The sequence below is a fragment of the Fonsecaea pedrosoi genome (genome assembly GCF_000835455.1).
Source record: "Fonsecaea pedrosoi CBS 271.37 unplaced genomic scaffold supercont1.2, whole genome shotgun sequence".
NCBI classification, from domain to species: Eukaryota; Fungi; Ascomycota; class Eurotiomycetes; order Chaetothyriales; family Herpotrichiellaceae; genus Fonsecaea; species Fonsecaea pedrosoi.
The window spans coordinates 3,200,133-3,222,425 of NW_013550614.1; the positions used below are offsets into that span (position 1 = coordinate 3,200,133).

A 22,293-nucleotide genomic window follows, 5' to 3' on the forward strand; every position below is an offset into this window, starting at 1 on the left:
TGCAGCAGCATCTAGACAAGGGTTGAATTCTGCGGCCAAAGTCCGCATATCATCAGCGCGATCGACGTGCCAATTGCATCCACTATCGGGAACCCTCAGATTGTCTTCAACCAGAGGTATCAACCACTCCAGTTACAAGATGGCTACCTCGCATACCAATGGGGGCAAACCAGATGCCTTCGCCGACGTCAAACAGAGCTCTCCCGTCACAGAAGCGAACAGCAATGCTGCCTCACACAAAAGGGTCAATGCCTGGCAACAACCTGGCCCAGCTGCTCTTGATTTTCGCAGCGATGTAATGACTACACCCACGGCGTCCATGCTCGATGCAATTGCAAATACCACGCTGCTGGATGATGTCTTCCTCGAGGATCCAACCACTAACGAGTTGGAGTCCTCTGTCGCTGCGCTGGCAGGCCATGAAGCCGGTCTGCTCGTCATGTCGGGCACAATGGGCAACCAAGTCGCACTCCGCAGCCATCTGGTCCAACCACCCCATTCGGTGCTTTGCGACATCAGGGGCCACATCCACAACTACGAGGCCGGCGGTGTGAGCTGCCTCTCGAGCGCCATGCTGATTTCCGTCACCCCCAGCAATGGCCACCACTTGACTCTCGAGGATGTCCAGAAACACTGTATAATCTCAGACGACGTCCACGCTTGTCCGACCCGAGTCATCAGCCTAGAAAACACCCTCGACGGCATGATAATGCCGCTTTCTGAAATCCGTCGCATCTCCCGATTCGCCCGCTCCCACGGCATCAGACTCCACTTGGACGGTGCGCGCATCTGGGAAGCTGTCGCCGCCGACGCCGGCAGTCTCCCCGACTTCACACGCGAGTTTGACAGTGTGAGCATGTGTTTCTCCAAGGGACTCGGCGCACCCATCGGCTCCATCATCGTTGGCAGCAAGCCCTTCATCGCCCACGCGCGACGAATCCGCAAGATGCTCGGCGGCGGCACCCGCCAAGCGGGCGTCATCTCCGCCGCTGCCCGCGTCGCCGTGTCCGAGAACTTTGGCCACGGTCCCAACGGCGAAGGCGGCAAGTTGCGTGACAGCCACGCCCGGGCAAGGAAAGTCGCAGAGCTGTGGACGGCCAAGGGTGGCAAATTGGCCAACCCGACGGAAACCAACATGGTCTGGCTGGATCTTGCAAATGAAGGCTGTTCGGCGGATGAGTTCGCCGAGCTCGCGAGCAAGGAGGGTCTAAAGGCCCGGGGAGGACGGTTGGTCGTGCATTACCAGATCAGTGACGAGGCGGTCGAGAGACTGGGAAGAGTCATGGATGCTGTCCTACAGAAGAAAGGGAAGTGATGGACAGAAATAGAGTCGACAATGTCAACGGGCACTTAGCATGTTCTTCAGATAGACAGTAGACTACAGCTAACCACCTGCAAGGGAGGATTGCCCAACACGGCGCGATTCTATTCTCAGCAAAAACATTGAAAGCTCGGATCATGACATTTGATTTGTGAAAGCGCGATATCGCACAAGAAAGTCCCAGCTGCGCAGTCAACATCCCCGTCCGAACGTGCCCTTGCCAGAAGCGATCAAGTGGCGTCGTTGTAATTTGTCGGACTGGTTGCTCCATCAACAAGGTATTTGCCATGATTGCTTCTACCTTCTCGAATCGCAAGACAAGATCCTTCGGCAAGCTGCTCGCAGAAAATTTAGCAGTGCGAATCCTCTTGTGCCCGTGTCACTCTCCATCTGTTTTCCAAGCCGACGTCGTGAGAGAGAAGGCTCATTCAAGCAGTTGCAAAGCACTGCATGGTTGCCAATTCTTTGCCAATTCTTACACTGTTGCGTCTTTCTCCCAATCCTCCTGTTCCCAACAAGCATGACTCGCCTTCGTCGCCGTTATCGATTACAGCAGTCGACTCTTTTGGGAGCCTGACTTCTGTATCCAACATTGGTCTGCTGAAACAATGACCCGCCAATGGCCCTCCAGCATAGCCCTGAGTCAATCTCTCGAGAATATCCTTTCTGACAGCGAGCCCAGTTCGCATATCGCAAGTCCTTGGAAAGAAAATGTATTCAATCAACTCTCATCGAGCAGTGCACATCTCCAGACATGGTCAAGGAGTGGCAAAGAAACGAACTCCACAGTTCAGAGGAGTAAAAAGAGAAACCTTCAAGCTCGAAAATTGTTGTGTAAATTGAAGCACCGCTTGCTGTGAAGAATGGTAATGAATTGTGCCCAGCGAAGCCGTAAAAGCGCTCGATGCACCGCCGGCCAGGACTTGGAAGCTCAATTGTTAAAAACCTTGTGAAGGAGCACAAGTAAAGAAAATTCCACGAAAGCTCTGCAATTGTGGGAGTCATGCATGGAAGGCCGCCCGTTGTGTCCCCTTGTGTAGCACCGAACAAAGGAAAAGTGTTTTCGTGTCATAAAGGTCGTGCGAAAGTTTGGTTTGACTGATATGGTCCTTCATCCGAGTTCGACGCGTCTGACTTGAGGCAAATCCGACATCATGCCCAAGAAGCCAGTCAATGAGGAGGAACGCCGTCTCGAGAATGTAGATGAAATTTTTTGCGTTGAATCTGAATGTGGTGTCTCAACCTGTGACACCCATTTGCCCCGGTCTCGGCTGGTAGCTTTGTCTTCCACCTGGTCCACCTCCACGACTTCCGCTGCTATCAGCACTTCCTGCGCGGTCTCGAGCATAGGGGCTGTTGGGGACGCCGAAGTTGAACTCATGAGCCGGTGTCGATGTGGCTGAAGCCATGTTCTGTACAGGCCTGACAGAACTTTGCTTCTGCCACGCAGTGGCCTGGTATGGGTCGACATCCACCCTCGTGGCGACAGGTCCAAGCGAATTCGAAGCCGATACGGGGCTGCGGACTGGTGCATCTGGTGCCGCAACTGTCTGTCTCTGCACCTGGCCCTTAGCAATATGGCCGTATCGGGACAATATCTCCTTAGTTGTAAGTTCTGCAGATACGCCATGAAGATTCGTGTCGGTCAAGATGGACTGTAGATCCTCGGGCACCTGTGGATAAAGTTAGCTCTTGCAACGATAGAATATAGATTTGTTGGCTTCATACCTGACAGAACAGATCATTATATTCGATCAGGGTGTTGACGGCTTCAATAGCGAGGAAGCTCTCATCAACCTGAGGCACTTGAGGCTGCCTCGCGCCTGGTGCCTTCTCTTTCGCGTACAAGATATTTGGGGCCATAACGGTAGCCAAGTTGTGGATGTCCATTTTGCTACCAGACTCTTCATCAACTTGAGAGAAAGAGGCTGCCCATTTCAGGAATGAGAATAGCACTTCCATAGTATCGCGGTGACTCTTTGGCATAAGACAGCATGTGAGATGGAGAACCCTCCTTCGGCGTTCGTCGTCCACTATCTTTTGAGAAGTGATGAACAGCTTTTGTAACTTGTATGTCAGTAACGGCTCGGGCATCTCTCTCAGGAACTTCTTGAGCAGTGCGGCAACCTGTACCGGGTTTTCTCGGTTGAGGTCGGGGGTCTGATTTGCATCAATCGCTTCTGCCGTCTCTTTGAGGCGTTTGATGTTGCCATTCTTTCGGAAGACGCCTTCAACCGACATATCCATCTGTTTCATGGCTGATACACAGTCATCCACAATTGCTGGAACTGTGAGAGCGCCAGGTCCGACTCCGTTGGTTGATTCTGCTCCCTCACGCTCAACCAGTACCTCCAAGGGGACGCCAAAAGTGCCTTTCTTCTTGACACCAGCATCACCACGGAGTGCACGACTGACTTTACCCCAGAATGTCTGCTTTCGCTGCTCGATCAGACCCAGTAAATCCTCGAGGGTGTATTCCCCATCCAGCAACGGCTGCATCGAAAGGACTGCCACATGTCGGACAATAAAATACTCGAGTGCGGATAGTTCCGAGAAGTATCTTTTGGTTCTGAGGGGATGTTCACCAGCCAGGAGATCAGCACCACCACCAGATGAGTTTCGCTGATGGCCATTGACCAGTCGAGGTTCATTGCCCCGGTGACCAATCAGGTTGGTGCCTGCATGACGGAAAGCGTTCGGCCGTTGTTCTTTTGCCTGCTCTGCGGCAACAATCCGTGGAATATCATCCAGGGTCAGGCCCTCTTGATTATTAAATGTAAGTTCCGATTTCATGCGGCCATCAAGATCTTTCTCCTGAACGATCTCAAAGCCACCCGGGTTTCGGTGATCGTGACCTTCAGCTCCTTCAGAACCTGGTCGCACACCAGCTCCGTCATAGAGGATTCGAGATTCACGGGCCTTTCGGAACGTCGTGGAAAGAGCGCGTTCATTGCGTGTAGACCGAAGTCGTTTCATCTCGCCCACAGTCTGTTCCAGTGATGACTGTTGTTGGCTCGATGTGCCTGCGTAAGATCTAGATCGTGATCCCATCATCTGGTGAGGCATGACCGGTTCCCCAGAACCTGATATATGATGTCCATCATTGGTTTTGTATGGAGTCAGGTTGGGATCATCAGATGTATGTGGTAGAGTACCGCCAGACTTTAGCACCTCAAGCAAGCGTGCCAATGCGACCCGGAGTAAGAAGACATATTGCTGTAACTTCGTGACGTGGGCGAATCCTGAGACCGTATCCGGCGTCCGTTTTGCATGATCAACGCAATACACCTTTTCTTCTCTTTCGTTATACATCGCAATGCCGAGGTCGCTGGTCAAATCTCGCTGGCAGACGCTACAAGTAAGATGACGGGGCTTTACATGCCATCTGCGGCCGTAAATCATAACACATTCGTCGTCGATGGGTTCCATGCACGCAGAGCAGCAGTCTGATTCTTGGCTCGCAAGTCCTGCCACACTCTCTTGCAGATCAAGTGATTTCATCTCCTGCTCTTTAATTGTTTCCAGGTCGGCAAGCTCATCCAAGAAAGCATGAAGACCTTCCGGAGATCCTTTCTCACGTTCGAGTTTCAGCGCTCCTTGGAGACCAATGCGAATAAGTAACTTGAGGTAATGAGCCAGACCAGTAACCAAGGACAAGAGTTCTTGAGTGACGCCAAGTTTTCGCACCCCAGTCTCCTGAGTTTTCGAGAGAAGCGTGAAAAACGCCACAACTTTCTTACATAGCAATTTCGCTTCCCGGCCATAGGCAAGTTCTTTGAGTTGAGCCTTGATAATCAAAGCTGCGAGGGTATCGATAGCACCGAATAGGATATCCACATGCCAGATGAATTTCCGAGCAACAATGACTCCGTCGACGTAGACGCCATTACTGACATGTAGAAGCATATCTGAGATGCAGGAAGCAGAGGATTCTTCGAAAGTAGATAGCGTGCTCCAGATTCGATAGACCTTGTCCTCCATCTTTTCCTCGTCCTCCTTGACTGTTTCCCGCTCATCCTCGGTAACGGGGGCGTGCATGTCTCTCCTCTCCACGACTGCCTCAGATTGTGCAAGTCGGACATTCCAGAATTTATGGATCATGTAGCATTCGGGGTGCCAATGTTGGTTCTGACCATTTCGGAAGATCTCGACAAATTGTTTCAAAATAGCAGTCTGACAACCATTGCACCGCTGCGCGAACTGCGTAGAGTAGTGGTAGTGGCAGTAAACTCTTCCGTCATGCTCGTAATAGCTGTCCTGGGCGCCGAAAACGGTCGGACAAACCGAACATGTGAAGTGCTCGATGTGATATTTTCGATCCAGGGCTGTGATGTAGGAGCCACGAAGTGCGCCGCCGCATTCGAAGCATAGCAGGTCCAGACGGCGGAAGTAATCTGTTTCGCATAGGGGAAATTGTCCAGATCCATCCTCGGCATCCACAGGGAAGAACTTCGAGGCGACAATTTGGCCGCAGTCGGCGCATTTGAAACAATCGAGGTGAAATGTTCCCCCAAGCGCACGGACGAACTGACCAGTCAGAGGCTCACCACACTTTCTACATTGTCTGGTTCCCGAATTGGATGACTTTCCGGCACTGCCATTTGTTCTTGATCTGCTCCGTTCTCCTTGCCCACCCACGGATCTCTTTCTTCCAGTCCTGCTATCGGAGGAATATCTGGCATCACTATCGTACGGAACTTCATTTGTGTTGCCGTTTGCCTGGGTTGGCGGAGTGTATGGGTACTGACCGTTGGAGTTCTGTGGAGCAAGTTCATTCTGGTTGCGAGAAGTGCCTATGGTGTATCTCATGTTGCCAGAGTTCCCCTGGTGCAGCTCGTCAAGCGGGGCTGCCATGTTTGAAATATGCTCAGAAGGCGTTGCATGAATATATGGCAAATGGGCCAGTAAATATTCGACGCCGAGAGTCTCTTCGACACTTGTCTTGCTGCGGACTCAATTCAACCGCACCCGAGGGAAGTGACTGACTTTTGTCGGATGACCGTGTTGTGCGCGTCTCTTGCCTGAGACTGTAGCAAGTCCATGCAGCAAAACACTCGGAGAATTAATGAGGGACGAGGGGAATCGTGGAGATGTTGTGGTGCGTTACCGGTTAAAGTTGTCGCAGCCAATGCCCAGGCTGGATGTGGATGTGACGAAATTGAAATAGTCGAAGGCGTGTCGATTGTGCGGTTCTTCGCGAAGGACACTCGAAAATGTCCCAGCCCAGAGAACGGTAGTAGAGGGTGAAGGAGGCTCTGACGGAGCGCGAGGGACAAGGAGACGGAGGTCGGACAAGGAGTGGGAATCGAGGAGACGACGCGTTGCGGCAAAGCTTGGGAACTTGTTAGACAGCCGGCCAGGAAATATGCGCAAAAGAATAGGATGAAGTTGATGGAAGGTCTTGACAGTTGGTCGAGTGTGCCGTCGAGAAATGGTGGCTTGTCAGATCAGATCAGATTCATCCATCGAAACGATGAAATGTGAGTAGCGTGAATTGCTGGATGGGACGTTCGACAGAGGCCCAAGCCCCGAATGGGCCAAATTTAGCAAGGCACAAGGCCATTCGGAGAATTGGTCCTGTCACGTGCCTGGGCGCTAAAGAATTAGCGCCCCCAGTGAGCTGAGCGTCCGCTGATTGGACAACGTGGTCAGCCTCGCCAGGGTCGGTCATCATGACAAGGGCAGTTGTCGCCAGAAGGACGGCTTATGGGATGTGGCAGAAATGGAAACAAAGCGATGAGAGGTGCAAAGGAAATAAAAATAAAAGGTCCAGTTGATATTAACACTAACAAGCCCCCAAATAAAAGCGGAGACTGACTTGGACAATAAATGTCCGCTCCCAATACCATTCAATATACACTACAGCTTCTCCCTCGCATCCTCCCCGTTCACACAGCCCCTGCCTAGTTCTGTTTCGGGATTCTCACAAAGACAACTCCGCTTTTCACCTCTATCTTCGTCCCGTTGGCGTTCGCTTTTGCGGGCAATGTAACAGAACGCTCAAAGAGTCCTTCATGTCTCTCCTTGTGAACAGTCTTCATGATCGTGCTTCCTGTCTCACCGAAAGTCGGGATTGACGATGTCTCCTTTTTCCCACGGACGAAGATAGTACTACCATCCAACCACTCAATCTTGATGTCATCGGCAGAATCGATCCCCGGCAGATCGCCAACCAGAAGCCATCCCCCTACATCCCCTTCTATTTCGAAGACGTCGAACTTTGGAGCCAGTACCCCGCGATGCGATGGTAAGCCGTCAACGTTGTAGTAGGCGTCACCCACATGATTGAGCTTGGCACGCAATGAGTGCGTGTCAATCAACGAGATGTGGTGAGGGTGGAGCAGGCACTCAAGTGTTGACATGATGAGGTTGTCGGATGCCGTTTCAGGGTTTTGATGGTTTTGGAGGAGCGTTGAAGTTCAAGATCGAACGTTTGATCGTGATACTCAAGAGTCGGCTTGTGCAAATCAGGAACCTTTCTGGAATTTGCAAATGCTTTGGTGGGTCTTTGCCAGGGGAGAGAAGCGAAAGGTGGTCCCAGCGAGCCCTTCCTTACATATTTGTACTTGTAGTCCATCTCTTTCCCCTGCCTGTCCTACAGATATGTAGACACGTGTGACGCATTTGATCCCAACTCCACGGCCCCAGGTCCGGGGTCCAGCGAGAAGCTTCTGTAAGATTTAGCCAAGTCGGATACGAGGATCACAAGTTGAGGATCGAATGCTTCGACCCGCACGTGTCGTCGACATCTCACTTCAGTGGATTGTAGGCAACCATCATCATTCAGGAGACAGTTAGCCAAGACTTAGCTTTTTGCTTCAAGGCAAATGAGCGGACAGAGATTGGAGGTGAGTAGACATATTGTCGGCACGTGCGGCGAAAACCATTCCTTCCACAAGCACAAGTAGACACCCTCTACCTGTAGGATCATTTTAGATCATATGGTATCATATGGTATCATACGATAGAGAGAACTTTGAAGAGGACACGGACCGGTTCAACAAAGAAGAAGTTGGAATAAACCATCAGGGTACGAGGCGCGCACCAAAAGTACTGTTTACGCTAATTCAAATGACAAATATTACTTACTACGAAAGGAGATTTTCTGAGCTTGTAGGCACTCCTACCTATCTCTTAGCTATAAGTCAGATCTAATAGGCGGCCGCCTAACCTATATTTCCAGTCTCGCTAGGCGCTATAGGCGCTAAGTACTGAGCTCCGATATCTCCGGGGGCCGTTGTAAGGGGCAACGAAAATAAAGTCTATCGTCTTTTGATCATCTCGTCATTCTCTTACTAGCGTTAACAATACATTTGGTGCGCGCCTCGGTACAAGTAGCTTCCAAGAAACAAGGGTAGCTAGGCGTTTGCCGAGGATGTATTTGGTATAGTCAATTTGTAATGACTGTCATTTGACGGCGTCATTGAGGTCCCTCCAGTTCCTGACTCCCCAGTATCTGCCCCCTCTGAGATGGCTCCAGAGACGGGCCTGGCCAACAATCATGAAGCGAACACGGGACTTCCGTGATATGTTCTATCTGAATCTCCCTCAGTCCTGCGCCAGCTTGAGCTGTTCCCCTGAAGGGCATCGAAACGGACTTGGTAATCACGTTACATTTGTTGCGTAATGACAGCCACTCAGCAATTGGAACATCACTCCACTCCTGCATATCACCACCTCGCCATCTCATGATGATGTGAGCTACTTTCCCCTTGCAGTCATGAGATGAGCACCCAATGGCAACTTTCCAAGTCCCGTAGCTCTTCATGTCAAAGACAGATCATGGAGTTTAGCCACTCACTAGAAGTCATTTCATCGGCTGCCACCGGAGCCAAACCGACCTCCCCAAGGACCCAGACCTTTTCCAGGACCTCGCCTATAGCAATAGCTCCGAAAACCAAGTCCATGGCACTGCGAGAGAGCTCAATGGTCACAAGATCTCAGAGGTTCTCAGTCGGCACACGAAGGACCGAGCAATGGGGAGCTCGAGCTCTGCCGCCAGGATCTTGCCCCGCCTCGAGCTCTAGAATCAGGTAGGGGTAAATAAATATGCGTGTCCCTCTCCGACTCAGCGAGATTTCTTTCGCGTTTTTCTCCTAAGAACTCCATTGATAAATACTAGAGCAGCTGCAGTGCAGAGGCACATCACTACAAGGACAACCGCAACCAGAAGCGACCTCATAACCTCAATTTCATCTGAAACCTCTTGTCAATCTCAAGACAAGACATCCCAAAAGCAATGGCCTACGCGTACTACTATGACTACCCACCTCCATTGGTGGACAACCCTCATGAGCGGCACCACCAGCACCAGTCACTCCTCCAATACATCGCGCGCCGTCACCCAAGACCAGAAGACCACCCCAACCAACCAGACTTGGACTTCCGCGATGCCATCAAGGAATACCTCATCGAGATCGAAGTACCAGGCGTCAAGAAGCCCGAAGACATCACCGTGACCTGGACGGGCAACCGATCCCTACTGCTGTCGGGCAAGGTCGAGAGGCCAGACTATGGCAATGCCGAAAACGCAAAGGTGGAAGAAGAACAAACAGAGCCTCACGCGGGCGGAGTCCACCTGTTGATTGGAGAGAGAAGAGTCGGCCCTTTTCGCCGATACGTCAATTTCCCGACCGACGTAGAGAACGTCAACGTCACGCTGGAGGCTGGTTTGTTGAAGATTCGTGCGCCCAAGAAAGGGTTCCAGGATGTTGCCAACGCAAAGGTGGATGTCAAGCACGAGTGAGTTAAAAATGTGGTCTTTTTTTTTTCATTTTGTCTCTCTTGTATCTAGTCTGCTTGCATGCCCTTTTTATTTTCTCAGGTATAGAGCAAAACACTAATATTCATCTCTCCCTTGAGGGATCATAAAAAGCACACCTTCCCCGTCCTGAACACATTCGCTGGCCTCTAAGTCTTGTGATTCAAACAATGCGAAATGGATACTGGGGGGCCCTGCTGGATTCAAAATGGCTTTCGATTGATGGAGCGCGGAACAGAGGGAAGTGGAGACAAGCGGGCAGGCGGGCAAGCGAAGGGCTGTCGGGCATTGGGAAAGATTCACGAAGCGTAAAGGAGTGGCAATGCACCTCGGAAGGTATATCTAAGATCTCCGCCACCATGTCGGATGTTTCGGGAACAGAAGGTCACAAACCATCAAATGATAACCTGTCGTTCTCATGTCGTTAGCCGAACTCTGGAGTCAAGTTCACTATTCGGTCTTCTTGTCGCACCGAGATCCCGTAGCATGGTGTGGGGGGGTGTTGAAGACATCCAGCTCCCGTTGTCTCCTGCGACTCGGAATTGCTTTTTCACAGAGACTCTCGTCGTAGTGCTCTAGTGCCTGTAGTCCTGTCTGCACCTCCTGCAAACCCGCATATCGCAAACATCACATTCCCATAGAAATTGATCAGCGTGCCAGCCACAGTCCGAGCAACGGTCATCATCACTAGAGTATACCCCAACCCTGGTCCAGTTGTCGTGACGGCATTCACCCTGACCCACGATTTCTGCGATAATTCGCTGCACATCGGCGGTCCGATCCTGAAGTACGGCGATGGCTTCAGCCCGCTGGATGAGGCGATCTTCACGCCATTGCTGGCATTGACAGGTTTTCCAGGGAGCATTGCAATTGTAGCAGAATTCCGTTCCACAGTGACACCTGTGAAGGGCATCAGTATACATCCTTGGTCGTGTTATGGTCAACCACCTACCTCATATGATTGCAGCCGTGCGAGATGATGATCACACGGTGACAGTTGGGGCATGTCGATGCTTCATTCGCCGTTACCCAGTCGTTGAAGGCCCTATCCTGCGATTCCTTGCAGGTGGGGAGGGAGTGAAACTCGGCTTTGCACATCACACAGGTGTGTTTCTGACACGAGGGGCAAGTGGCCATTCTGTCTGCGAACGTGTCTGGGTCAATGAATGTCGAGCAAGTAGGGTCGTGGCAGTACGTCCGATCGGCTGTGGTATATTCCTTGATCTTCAACTCCAGCTTGGCGACTGTTTCCTCTCCCAGAAGTCGTACAATGGTGGGATTTTGATGGGAGATAGTGGGAAGTCTCCGGCAGCATCGGACAGGATATTGGCTCTCGTTCTTCAAAACCAACTCGAAACGTTCCCACAGACACGGACGGCACCAGAGATGCTCGCACTCTTCATGACTGATGAGTTGAGAATATGGGGTATTTCCCATGCAAGCGTAGCACTCTGCCGATGAATGAACTTCGTCAGCCTCAAGATCGTGTACGTATGCTTCTAGACTAGTACTTCCATCGGGTTGAATTCGGGGGTCCTCGTAGTATCCATCTTTGCCCACGACTCTGGTGGCTGAGTTGTTGTCTCTCTGTTCGGGTTGTTGATTTTGATTACCGTTCGTGGCATGCGTTTCTTGTGCGAGTATTCGGTCAACTTCCGGGAAGTCTGAGAGCATGGCTCGGTAGATACTCTGCTGTAGTCTCACGTTTGCTTGTTGGGTATCGAATATCGCAAGTTCTTCAAGTTGGAAGTGAAGGGTAGCGACGCGGTCGCGGATTCGAGCCTTCTCTTCATTGCTGTTACTTGTCGTCAGGGACGTTTCTAGATCCTGTAGCTCAAGTTGGACTGCCAAAGCGGCATTGGCCGTATCGATATCTGCCATGCTCGTGGCTGTTGACGTATGTTAGCAGATCGTAAGACTGTTGACGGATCTGTTACTTAATGTCTTCGACCAAGAGGCGCAGAGGTTCTCGAATGGGGACCTAGAAGTCTTTTACAACCGACATCATCCAGCCGGGCGACGCTCTAGCCAATAAGTCAGGTAGATAGACAAGAGCGGGTAGGGAGGTTTTATTTGCACCTTGATTGGGTTCTTATGAAGAGAGAATGAAGGTCATGTTTAGAAACAGTCGTTGGGGGGAGATATCAGAGAGTCACTCACAGGTGAAAATGTACTACGGGATCTACAATTCTGCCAGACCTTTTGTGTCGCGACTTGATGAGGGTCATAGCGGCCTTCGTACTCTCTTGTAAATACTCACTTACTAGATAGACCATGAAGCATGAACATCGGCTTCACACTCGATCTCTCAGGCAAACGTCACTGCCGTGCTCGGGTGAGATCACAACTTATGTAGAAAGCAGTCTCTTTAGAGGGGTTCGATGCGACGGTGAAAGTCAGGGGGGCAGCTTACACCAGTCTACGAGCATCTCGTACCATGGCTGAGACAAGGCGTCACCGAAGAGTACGAGGTAAGTGGTGAACATTCGGAGCACGTTGCAGGTATGGATCCAGCCTCGTAGCCTCGCTAATTAACATTGTCCACAGCCACCACAGCGGTGAAGACATCCGAGGTGGCACCATATGTTAGTTACATGCATCCTTCTCCACACTAGAATTTTGGGGATTCAAAGATTCCAATCAACAAAACTATTTGTCTTCCTGTGTTTGTGCCTTTCCATGTACAAACGTCCTGAATACTAGTCGTTGACTTGAGCGAAACCTCATATACATTTTGCTGAACCTCGTTTCTTTGCTTTGCGAAAGTCTACATCCTATCACACCATGGCTACTAACGGCGTCCCACATCCTAAGCCTTCCCTCCCCTCAGTCTACATCGTCGCTGTAGCACGAACACCTGTTGGGTCATTTCTCGGGTATTGACCACGCGCATTTTGCCTGTTCAGTAGCACTGACATGTTCCAGCTCGTTATCCTCACTGACAGCTCCGCAACTCGGTTCTCATGCCATCAAAGGTCCTTCCCCCCACCCCCGCCCCCAAACACCACCCTCCAATCGCCTGTAGTATATTGACTGAATACAGCTGCCCTCGAAAGAGTTCCGGAGATAAAACCTCAGGATGTGGAAGAAGTGTTCTTTGGAAATGTCTTGTCAGCAAAGTGAGTTCTACATGCTTGCAATCCCCATTGCGATCCGTTCTAAACGCTCCGCAGTGTCGGCCAGAACCCTGCCCGCCAATGCGCTCTAGGTGCTGGCCTAGACGAGTCGACTGTCTGTACAACCGTCAATAAAGTCTGCGCGTCGGGTGTCAAGGCCATCGTTCTCGGGGCGCAAACAATTATGACTGGCAATGCGGACATCGTTGTGGCCGGCGGCGCAGAGTCCATGTCGAATTGCCCTCACTATCTTCCCAACATGCGGACGGGAGCCAAATTCGGAAACCAGACATTGGTCGATGGTGTCTTAAGAGACGGACTGTCAGATGCATATGGGAAACAAGAGCATATGGGGATGCAAGGCGAAGAATGTGCTAAGGATCATGGCTTCAACCGAGAACAGCAAGACGACTACGCAATCCAGTCATATCAGAGAGCACAAGCTGCACAGAAGGATGGCCTCTTCGATTTCGAGATAGCTCCTGTTCAGCTGCCTGCTGTTCGAGGAAAACCCGGCGTCACAGTCGACAAAGATGACGAGCCAAAGAATCTGAATGCCGAGAAGCTCCGCTCAATTAAGCCAGCATTCATCCCGAATGGCGGCACCGTGACTGCTCCCAATGCCTCGCCCCTCAATGATGGTGCCGCAGCGGTAGTCCTTGTCTCAGAAGCCAAGCTCCAGGAATTGAAGATCAAACCACTGGCGAAGATCTTGGGCTGGGGTGATGCGGCCAAACAGCCAAGCAAGTTCACCACCGCCCCTGCACTCGCCATACCGAAGGCCCTGAAACACGCCGGTGTCAACCAGGAGGATGTGGACGCGTTTGAGATCAACGAGGCATTCAGCGTTGTCGCTCTCGCCAACATGAAGCTGCTCGGGCTGTCTGCGGACAAGGTCAACATTCACGGTGGAGCCGTCGCCATCGGTCACCCTCTAGGAGCTTCAGGGGCGAGAATTATTGCAACACTCCTCGGTGTCCTGAAGGCGAAGAAAGGCAAGATTGGATGTGTTGGCATCTGCAACGGCGGTGGTGGGGCGAGCGCTCTGGTGCTCGAATCTTTGATGTAAATGAACGGCGCCGCCAAATTGCTACGGGACATAAATCAGCGGAGTACGAATCGTCAAAAAGGCTTCAGAGGAGAGCTGGTGTATGGTCTGCTTCTAAAAGCGTGTTCCTGCCTGTTATTCTCGCCGGTTCGGGGCGGATGGTCAGATACGATTCAATCACCAATACTTGAATAAAAATCAATCAGGGGATTTTGCTGTACCCTTGAAAAGCAATCGATGTTGATTAAGTGAGTCGTTTTGCGATGTCAGCCTTCCCCGCCGCGCAATTGCGGATAAGGGGTGAGAATTACATACATGCAAGAATGGACGAGGCTGGACGAGGCTGCGGCCTGCGTTGGAAATGGCAACTCCACTTTAAATTTTGAACTCCGCAGTTCAGGGAATTTGCTTCATTTTGCGCCGCGAACTCTCTACCTCGAGCAACTCATCAATCGATATGGATGACCTCTATGACGAGTAAGTCGTACACGAGAGCCTATGCAAATGGATATTTAGTTGACAGTTGACGCAGGTTTGGCAACTTCATCGGCGAAGCCGCCTCCGACGAAGAGGCTTCTCAAGATGGCGCCGCCGGCCAACACTATGTCTACGACGAGGAGTCGGAACCAGAGCAACAAGCTCCAGCGGATGAGGCTATGGAAGTTGATGACGAAGGACCCTCCAATGCTGTGATATTACACGAGGACAAACAGTACTACCCCACGGCACAGCAGGTGTACGGGGAAGAAGTCGAGACTTTAGTGCAGGAAGAGGATGCGCAGCCGCTCACGCAGCCGATCATTGCGCCCGTCACGCAGAAGAAGTTCCAGGTGCAGGAAGCAGACCTCCCTCCGGTCCACTACTCGAGAGACTTCATGACCGATCTCCTAAATTTCCCCGAAGGTATCAGAAATATTGCGGTGGCAGGACATTTACACCATGGCAAGACGGCATTCGTGGATATGTTGGTCATGCAGACACATGATTTGGAAGAGAGATTGGATAAGAGGGTAGGCAAGAGGAGGGACGAACAGTTGAGATATACCGACACACATTTCCTGGAGCGAGAACGAGGGATTTCTATAAAGGCTGCGCCGATCAGTATGGTCATGCAAGGCACGAAAGGGAAATCGCACATCCTCAACATTATCGACACACCCGGACATGTGAACTTTGTGGACGAGGTAGCCTCGAGCTTGCGACTGGTCGACGGTGTGGTGCTCGTCGTTGATGTGGTAGAAGGTGTCCAGGTCAACACCGAGCAAGTCATCAAGCACGCCGTTCTGGAGGACATACCGATGGTTTTGATCATAAACAAAATGGACCGCCTAATCCTCGAACTGAAAATACCACCGACAGACGCATACTTCAAACTAAAACACGTTGTTGAGGAGGTTAACACAGTCATTGAGAACACCATTCCAGGCCGTGGTGAAAAGCGGCGGCTGTCACCTGAAAAGGGCAATGTGGCTTTTGCATGCACATCCATGGACTGGGTGTTCACGTTACCGTCCTTTGCAAAGATGTACGCCGAAACCTACCCCAAGGTCGACGCTGCCGAGTTTGCCAGAAGGCTTTGGGGGGATATTTTCTTCAACCCTCGAAGTCGAAAGTTTACGCGGAAAGGGATGGAAGAGGGAGCAAAGAGAGCATTTGTGAATTTCGTGCTGGAGCCCATTTACAAGCTATACTCCCACACCATCAGTGAAAGCCCTGAAGACCTGGCGCCGACTCTACAGACGCTGGGTATCACACTCAAACCGTCGCAGCTCAAGTCAGACGCCAAAGTGTTGCTTAAACTGGTTTGCGCTCAGTTTTTTGGGCCTGCGAGTGGTTTCGTCGACATGGTTGTGCAGCACGTACCTTCGCCTGTCGATGGCGCAAGAAGAATGCTCGACAATTACTACACAGGTTCCCTAGAATCAAAGGTCGGTGAGTCGATGACAAAATGCGACTCAGACGGGCCCTTGGTTATTGAGGTCACAAAACTTTTCAGCTCAACAGATGCCAAAACGTTCAATGCTTTTGGTCGCATTATGTCTGGTACAGCATCACCGGATCAGGTGGTTCGAGTGCTTGGAGAGGCATACAGTCTCGAAGACGAGGAAGATTCGTCTACGGCGACTATTATGGGCGTGCAGATCGCCTGCTCACGGTACAACATACCCGTCTCGGGCGTGCCTGCAGGAAATCTCGTGCTATTATCTGGAATCGACAACTCTATCGTCAAGACAGCCACGGTTGTTTCCGAGAAATTCCCAGAGAACGAGGATGCTTACATTTTCAAGCCGATACGCCACTTCACAGAATCCGTCTTTAAAGTCGCAGTTGAACCTGTTAATCCATCCGAACTTCCCAAGATGCTCGAAGGCTTGCGTAAGATCAACAAGTCATATCCGTTGATTACCACGAAAGTCGAGGAGTCTGGGGAGCACGTTGTCCTAGGAACAGGAGAACTGTACATGGATTGTGTGTTACATGACCTGCGAACGCTATATGCGGAGATGGACATCAAAGTCTCGGATCCTGTCACTCGCTTCTGCGAAACCGTGACCGAGACGAGCGCTATCATGTGCTACGCGTTGACGCCTAACAAGAAGAACAAACTGACCATGATCGCTGAACCGCTAGATGATGGGATCGCCGAGGACATCGAGGCTGGTAACGTCAAAATTCGAGATCCAATCCGAAAAGTTGCCAAGTTCTTTGAAGAGAAATACGAATGGGATAAACTGGCGGCCCGATCAATATGGGCATTTGGCCCGGACGAGATGGGGCCCAACATTCTATGTGACGATACATTACCTTCGACTACGGACAAGAAGCTGCTCAAGTCTGTGCAAGAGAGCATCAAGCAAGGCTTTTCATGGGGCACGCGAGAAGGGCCTCTCTGTGAAGAACCCATCCGCAACACCAAATTCCGTGTCACAGGAGCTGAGCTCGCGACGGAGCCTATCTTCCGCGGCGGAGGCCAAATCATCCCAACCGCTCGACGTGCAGTTTACAGTTCCTTTCTAATGGCCAGCCCTCGACTCATGGAGCCAATCTACAGCGTGCATATGACTGGTCCAGCGGACTCGATTTCTGGCCTTTATACAGTATTGATGAAGAGGCGTGGACATGTCGTTTCTGATGGACCTGTGGCAGGGACGCCACTATATGCAGCCAAAGCTCTTCTCCCGGTGATTGACAGTTTCGGATTTGAGACGGACCTGCGGATCCACAGTCAAGGAGCAGCCAGTGTGTCACTGGTCTTTGACCGGTGGGATGTTGTCCCTGGAGACCCATTGGACAAAAGCATACGCATAAGACCGCTGGAGATGGCTGCGCCTCAGCAAGCGGCGAGAGACTTTGTGCTCAAGACGAGACGAAGGAAAGGATTGAGCGAAGATGTGGATGTTAAGAGATTCCTGGAACCAGAGCTGCTTGCCGGGTTAAGAGAAAGTGGTGTTCTGGATTGATCAGAGATGATGCCAGATGGGTTGGTAAATCTACGACACTAAGGACGATACCAGGCAAGGAATGAACTGGCGCAAGGGAAGTTATTAGAACAACTCGAGACATGATACCCACCGAAGCTGGCGGTCTATGATATGTACTGTACAAGGAAAAGACTGGTTCCTCCTCCAGAAGTGCCTTAGTGGTGCCAGTTGATCTTGGTTTGTGTCTATGTAACCCAACCAACCGACTCTTTCGTCGCGAGCCTTTGGTAGTAGAAAATTGCTGCCTGATCCTTGTCATTCCGCCGCAAAGCAGCTCCTACTGATCACCACGGAGAACAAGAGAGAATGAGGATACCTCGACCCTCCGCCAAGTTGGCACGGTGGATAGATTCTCTAGGCAACAGTCGCTGTACCTTCCTCGTGCCTTTACCAGTCCCTCTGTTCAATAGCTTTCTGTCTTTATTGTATCGCATGTGTACATGGGCTAGAGTGCCATATTTGATCTACCTATACACTGAGATTTGTTTGATTGTGCAATTCTGATTGTCCTTTTGTCTCCACTGTGTCCTCGACCCAATTCTAAATGTAAGCATATTCGAGGGTGCATAGACCACATCTTTTCTCCGGAACATGCCATATTCCACCAAGGGCACTAGATTGCTTCGAAATACACTGGCGGGCGTCTGTATATTCCATACCGATCTATGTCTCGTCGGCCTCACAAGAAGACCAGAAACGGATGTCTTGATTGCAAAAGGCGGCATATAAAGGTATGTATGTCCGCTCAGGGATATCAACGTCACTTAAACCAGGATTGATCATTTCCAAAAGTGCGATCAAAACCAGCCAATATGCGCCAATTGCGCCTCGGCAGAGATCAGGTGTTCATTTCTCGATAACAACACGCCTTATATCATACCTGCCTTCTCCTACACACCACCGGCGGGATCTGGGGTTTCGTCTACTAGGGTGTCGACACCAACTCCAACGCCATGGCCCGAGCACACCGTGAGCAACCAGGAACCGCTGGATCCATACAGTGTAAACATGATGCATCTCGAGCTCTTCGATAACCTCTTCAGCGAGGAATGTTGCTCCATCGAGGAACCAGGGCGACCAGATCTCATGACCACCAGCATCTACGCAAGACATGCTCTGACGAACCCGTATCTAATGCATCAGATGCTCGCCACATCGGCCTTGCACCTCAGCACGACAAGGACGGACACGCGCAGCACCTACCGGGAGTATGCCACGGGTCTACAAAACCGCGCTCTGTGTCTTTTCAACGAAGCTAATCCGGTGCTGGAAGTGACGCGCGCCAATTGCGTGCGCATGTTCCTGTTCTCGTCAGGGGTCGGACTCCACCTGCTGTGTGAAACATTACACTACCAGAGAGACAGCCTCGAAAGTTTTGTTGATAGGTTCACGCATTGTCTGAATGTCTACCGGGGTATGCTCGCCGTCATCGACGAGAGCCGGGATCTGCTACTCGAGTCGGAGCTGGGACCGCGCCTAAAACTGACCCAAGCCCTCATGGAGACCAGGGACGCGAATGGGTCAGAATGTGACATACTTGGGAACATGGTCAATACGGCAGTCATAGCATCGTGCTCTCGCCAGGCTTATCAAGAATCCATCTCCCATCTCCAGCGGGTCTTCAATGCGCAGCGTGCTGCCGCGGGGACCAAGATCGCGGTGCCCACGGTGCTTGCCTGGCCGGCGCTCGTCCCGTCCGAATACGTCGACCTGTTGCGCCATAGACAGCCGGAAGCACTCATCATCCTCGCGCATTATGCCGTTTTGCTGCACCGGTGCCGCGACCTGTGGCTGTTTGGCGATAGTGGCCGATTCCTCATCGAGTCTATATGTCGGGACCTAGGCTCGCAGTGGCAGGAATGGCTGAAGTTTCCCAACGCCGCCCTTGGAGAGAACTCGGGTACATGACAAGACTGGCTGGCTGGGTTTTGGAACCCCCCCCCTCTTCTGGGGGTCGGCTGGCGCATACCTTTGGACTTTTGAAAGATCGGGTATGAAGCGCGAGAGATGTCGAAGAGACGGAGAATGAATAAAGCCTTGTTCAGAACACGGGGTCCCACAAAAAGAATCTTGCTGCCTATTTTTTTTTTCCAGGTTGTACCTACAGCTCTTATCGTCCTTCTATCTCTTGAACCGGTCAAGTGCTACGAGCAGGGGGAGGGGCCACAGCCGGATCTCCAGTTTATGTACTTTGTATTTGGGTGGTAGGAAACCGAGTACGAGTATTCGCCAACCACAAGGCGAAACAAAGAACTCGACTCACTCGCCCAAGACGGCGCACACACAATACCCAATACCCAATAGGTACGATGTACTTTTCATGCCCAGTTGCCCTAATAATTGAGTGCCCACTGGTTCCGTCTCACAGAACTCGAGACGCCCCATACTCGTTAGTGTACGCGTAAACTAAACCCGAAACGTAGGATGCGGGTGGGGACTCCCGAGGGGGACCCAGAAGATCCAGAAACAGATCAAGTAGTAGTAACTCGTTAACAAAGCCCATGTATTATGTGTCTACTTGTAGGTGGGTGGGTAGGTGGTCCCTAAATAATAAAGTGGAACGCATTCCTTGCACGTACACTAGACTCTGTGTGGGCACATTTGTATCAGGTATTCAGACGGGGGAGGCATGGTCGCTGGCGATGGGGACAAAAGACGCATAATATTGCAGGACCCGAAGCATTGGGTGGATCCGTATCATTGATATCTGCGCCTCAGTCTAGGGTCTAGTATTAGCTACGTCCTAAAAGTTTATAGGAGACATATATGTATATATATATACTATTTCCTATTTCCTCCTCAACGGGAGGAACTTGTGAACATTGCCCCAACGACTACAACGGCTATTTTCCCCCCTTCTGAACAAGCAGGAATCTGACTGTCCAAGCAGGGTCTTGTCCCCCATTGCGAGACTTCTCGAAAAGAAACCCCGCTCCCTCCCTCGATCGTGGGGCATCTTCTTCAACACTCCTGTGCATCACGCAGCCATGACACAACTCAAACCCGTGGCCGGGACGGACTATTACCTCTGGAAGTACCTCCCGTCAGTCCCAGCCTCAGCCGCAGCCATCATCTTGTTCGCAGGCGCCACCGCCGCTCTTTGCTGGCGCATACACAGGACGCGGACTTGGTTCTGCATCCCCTTTGCCGTTGGTGGACTGTGTAAGTTTATCTGCCCGATTTGGCATGTCTGTATCCATGGTTGGCCCTCATGTGTGGATGGGGGGAAATCTCACCTGGGAAAAAGAAGACCATTTTTGTTCTTGCTAACCTTCTTTCTCTCCAGTTCAAGTAATCGGCTTTGGTGTTCGCATATTCGCTCATTACCGGACCGATCTCATTGCACCGTACGCAGTCCAGAGCTCCTTCATCCTACTGGCGCCCGTCTTATATGCCGCCTCCATCTACATGGTCCTCGGTCGGCTCATTCGCAGCGTACACGGCGAGCGCTTCTCCGTCATTCGGCCCGCCAGGATGACCAAGCTATTCGTCGTGGCGGATATTCTGTCTCTGAACGTGCAGGGAAACGGTGCCGGGTTGACAGCCAAGGACAAGACTCAAAAGATTGGACAGTACATAGTGATCGCTGGTCTGTTTATCCAGTTGATAGCCTTTGGGTGCTTCGTCGCGGTTGCGTGGGTATTCCACGCGAGGATGCAGAGGTCCGGCGGGAAAGACACCAGCTCATGGCCAAAAATCCCATGGAAACAAGGGTTGAGGATGATATACTTCTGCAGTGCGCTGATCACGGTGCGATCAGTTTTTCGGGTGGTCGAGTACATCATGGGAGTGGATTCGTATCTGCTGTCCCATGATTGGCCGCCCTACGTCTTTGATGCGATCCCTATGTGGATTGTGCAGATGACTTTCTTTCTTTGGTTCCCAGACAAGTTCAAACCCGGGCAACGTGTTGGCAGTGAAGATGGGCATGTGCTCGTGGAGAATGAGATGCCGATGCGGTAGGCGCAGGGACTCTCGCAAAGTTCTTCAGGCTAGGCGCAAGTTCTGGGAGCTCCATTGGAGTGCTGTGTTCTTGGAAAAGTGAGGATTTCAAATACATTTTTGGTTTGTGGAAGTACTGTCTGCATATTGGTCCGAGGGAGTTCTATTGGGCCTGTTCAATAGTTAGAGGCATGCGTCGGCGTTGAGATGTGAATGCACATGGTCTTGTGTTCTCGACACTCGTGTATAAAGTATTGCATTGTTTTTCAGTCCGAGGTACTTGGAGTGATGTGAGACGCCCGAACGGCAATGCTCCAAAAGTCTGGAAGCAGTGACGCTGTTTTTACAATCCAGTTCCCCATCGACCCCGAGATTTGTGTCAAAATATCACGTGAGTTTTAGGATAACTTGGGCTAGCTCATAAAGATTAAAAAGCAGCGCCACTGCCACCGGATCGGAATAAGTGCGACATAAAGTTACCGAGTTCTTGGCCAAAATTTTGGAAAATTTATGTGGTCCGTGGCTAAAAAGTTGTCGAAGGGTAGAACTTTTGCAGTGGTAGGCTGTTTCCACCTTTTTGCCTACAACACCCTCGCATCTTCCTTTTCCTCTTGTGTCCTCCT

At 51.3% G+C, this 22,293-nt stretch overlaps 10 protein-coding genes across 10 annotated transcripts; 6 read left to right on the plus strand and 4 right to left on the minus strand.

The window, feature by feature from the left end:
- Nucleotides 1-139: 139 nt before the first annotated feature.
- On the plus strand, nucleotides 140-1,315 carry Z517_03111 (uncharacterized protein; the record flags this gene model as incomplete). Its single annotated transcript, XM_013432219.1, has 1 exon — nucleotides 140-1,315. One exon carries the CDS (start codon nucleotides 140-142, stop codon nucleotides 1,313-1,315), a length of 1,176 nt encoding a protein of 391 aa, XP_013287673.1.
- Nucleotides 1,316-2,559: 1,244 nt separating this feature from the next.
- On the minus strand, nucleotides 2,560-6,175 carry Z517_03112 (uncharacterized protein; the record flags this gene model as incomplete). Its single annotated transcript, XM_013432220.1, has 2 exons — nucleotides 2,560-2,994; nucleotides 3,050-6,175. 2 exons carry the CDS (start codon nucleotides 6,173-6,175, stop codon nucleotides 2,560-2,562), a joined length of 3,561 nt encoding a protein of 1,186 aa, XP_013287674.1.
- Nucleotides 6,176-7,224: 1,049 nt separating this feature from the next.
- On the minus strand, nucleotides 7,225-7,683 carry Z517_03113 (uncharacterized protein; the record flags this gene model as incomplete). Its single annotated transcript, XM_013432221.1, has 1 exon — nucleotides 7,225-7,683. One exon carries the CDS (start codon nucleotides 7,681-7,683, stop codon nucleotides 7,225-7,227), a length of 459 nt encoding a protein of 152 aa, XP_013287675.1.
- A 1,877-nt stretch (nucleotides 7,684-9,560) lies between these two features.
- On the plus strand, nucleotides 9,561-10,067 carry Z517_03114 (uncharacterized protein; the record flags this gene model as incomplete). The annotated part of the gene is made up of 1 exon (XM_013432222.1): nucleotides 9,561-10,067. The coding sequence occupies one exon, from the start codon at nucleotides 9,561-9,563 to the stop codon at nucleotides 10,065-10,067; it is 507 nt and encodes a 168-aa protein (XP_013287676.1).
- Nucleotides 10,068-10,632: 565 nt separating this feature from the next.
- Nucleotides 10,633-10,995, minus strand: Z517_03115 (uncharacterized protein; the record flags this gene model as incomplete). Its single annotated transcript, XM_013432223.1, has 1 exon — nucleotides 10,633-10,995. One exon carries the CDS (start codon nucleotides 10,993-10,995, stop codon nucleotides 10,633-10,635), a length of 363 nt encoding a protein of 120 aa, XP_013287677.1.
- Nucleotides 10,996-11,030: 35 nt separating this feature from the next.
- Nucleotides 11,031-11,963, minus strand: Z517_03116 (uncharacterized protein; the record flags this gene model as incomplete). Its single annotated transcript, XM_013432224.1, has 1 exon — nucleotides 11,031-11,963. The coding sequence occupies one exon, from the start codon at nucleotides 11,961-11,963 to the stop codon at nucleotides 11,031-11,033; it is 933 nt and encodes a 310-aa protein (XP_013287678.1).
- A 903-nt stretch (nucleotides 11,964-12,866) lies between these two features.
- Nucleotides 12,867-14,267, plus strand: Z517_03117 (uncharacterized protein; the record flags this gene model as incomplete). Its single annotated transcript, XM_013432225.1, has 4 exons — nucleotides 12,867-12,958; nucleotides 13,008-13,057; nucleotides 13,126-13,201; nucleotides 13,256-14,267. The coding sequence occupies 4 exons, from the start codon at nucleotides 12,867-12,869 to the stop codon at nucleotides 14,265-14,267; spliced, it is 1,230 nt and encodes a 409-aa protein (XP_013287679.1).
- A 436-nt stretch (nucleotides 14,268-14,703) lies between these two features.
- Z517_03118 (uncharacterized protein) lies at nucleotides 14,704-17,707 on the plus strand (the record flags this gene model as incomplete). Its single annotated transcript, XM_013432226.1, has 2 exons — nucleotides 14,704-14,723; nucleotides 14,779-17,707. The coding sequence occupies 2 exons, from the start codon at nucleotides 14,704-14,706 to the stop codon at nucleotides 17,705-17,707; spliced, it is 2,949 nt and encodes a 982-aa protein (XP_013287680.1).
- Nucleotides 17,708-18,736: 1,029 nt separating this feature from the next.
- On the plus strand, nucleotides 18,737-19,636 carry Z517_03119 (uncharacterized protein; the record flags this gene model as incomplete). Its single annotated transcript, XM_013432227.1, has 1 exon — nucleotides 18,737-19,636. The coding sequence occupies one exon, from the start codon at nucleotides 18,737-18,739 to the stop codon at nucleotides 19,634-19,636; it is 900 nt and encodes a 299-aa protein (XP_013287681.1).
- A 1,079-nt stretch (nucleotides 19,637-20,715) lies between these two features.
- Nucleotides 20,716-21,691, plus strand: Z517_03120 (uncharacterized protein; the record flags this gene model as incomplete). The annotated part of the gene is made up of 2 exons (XM_013432228.1): nucleotides 20,716-20,890; nucleotides 21,015-21,691. 2 exons carry the CDS (start codon nucleotides 20,716-20,718, stop codon nucleotides 21,689-21,691), a joined length of 852 nt encoding a protein of 283 aa, XP_013287682.1.
- Between the last annotated feature and the right edge of the window lie 602 nt (nucleotides 21,692-22,293).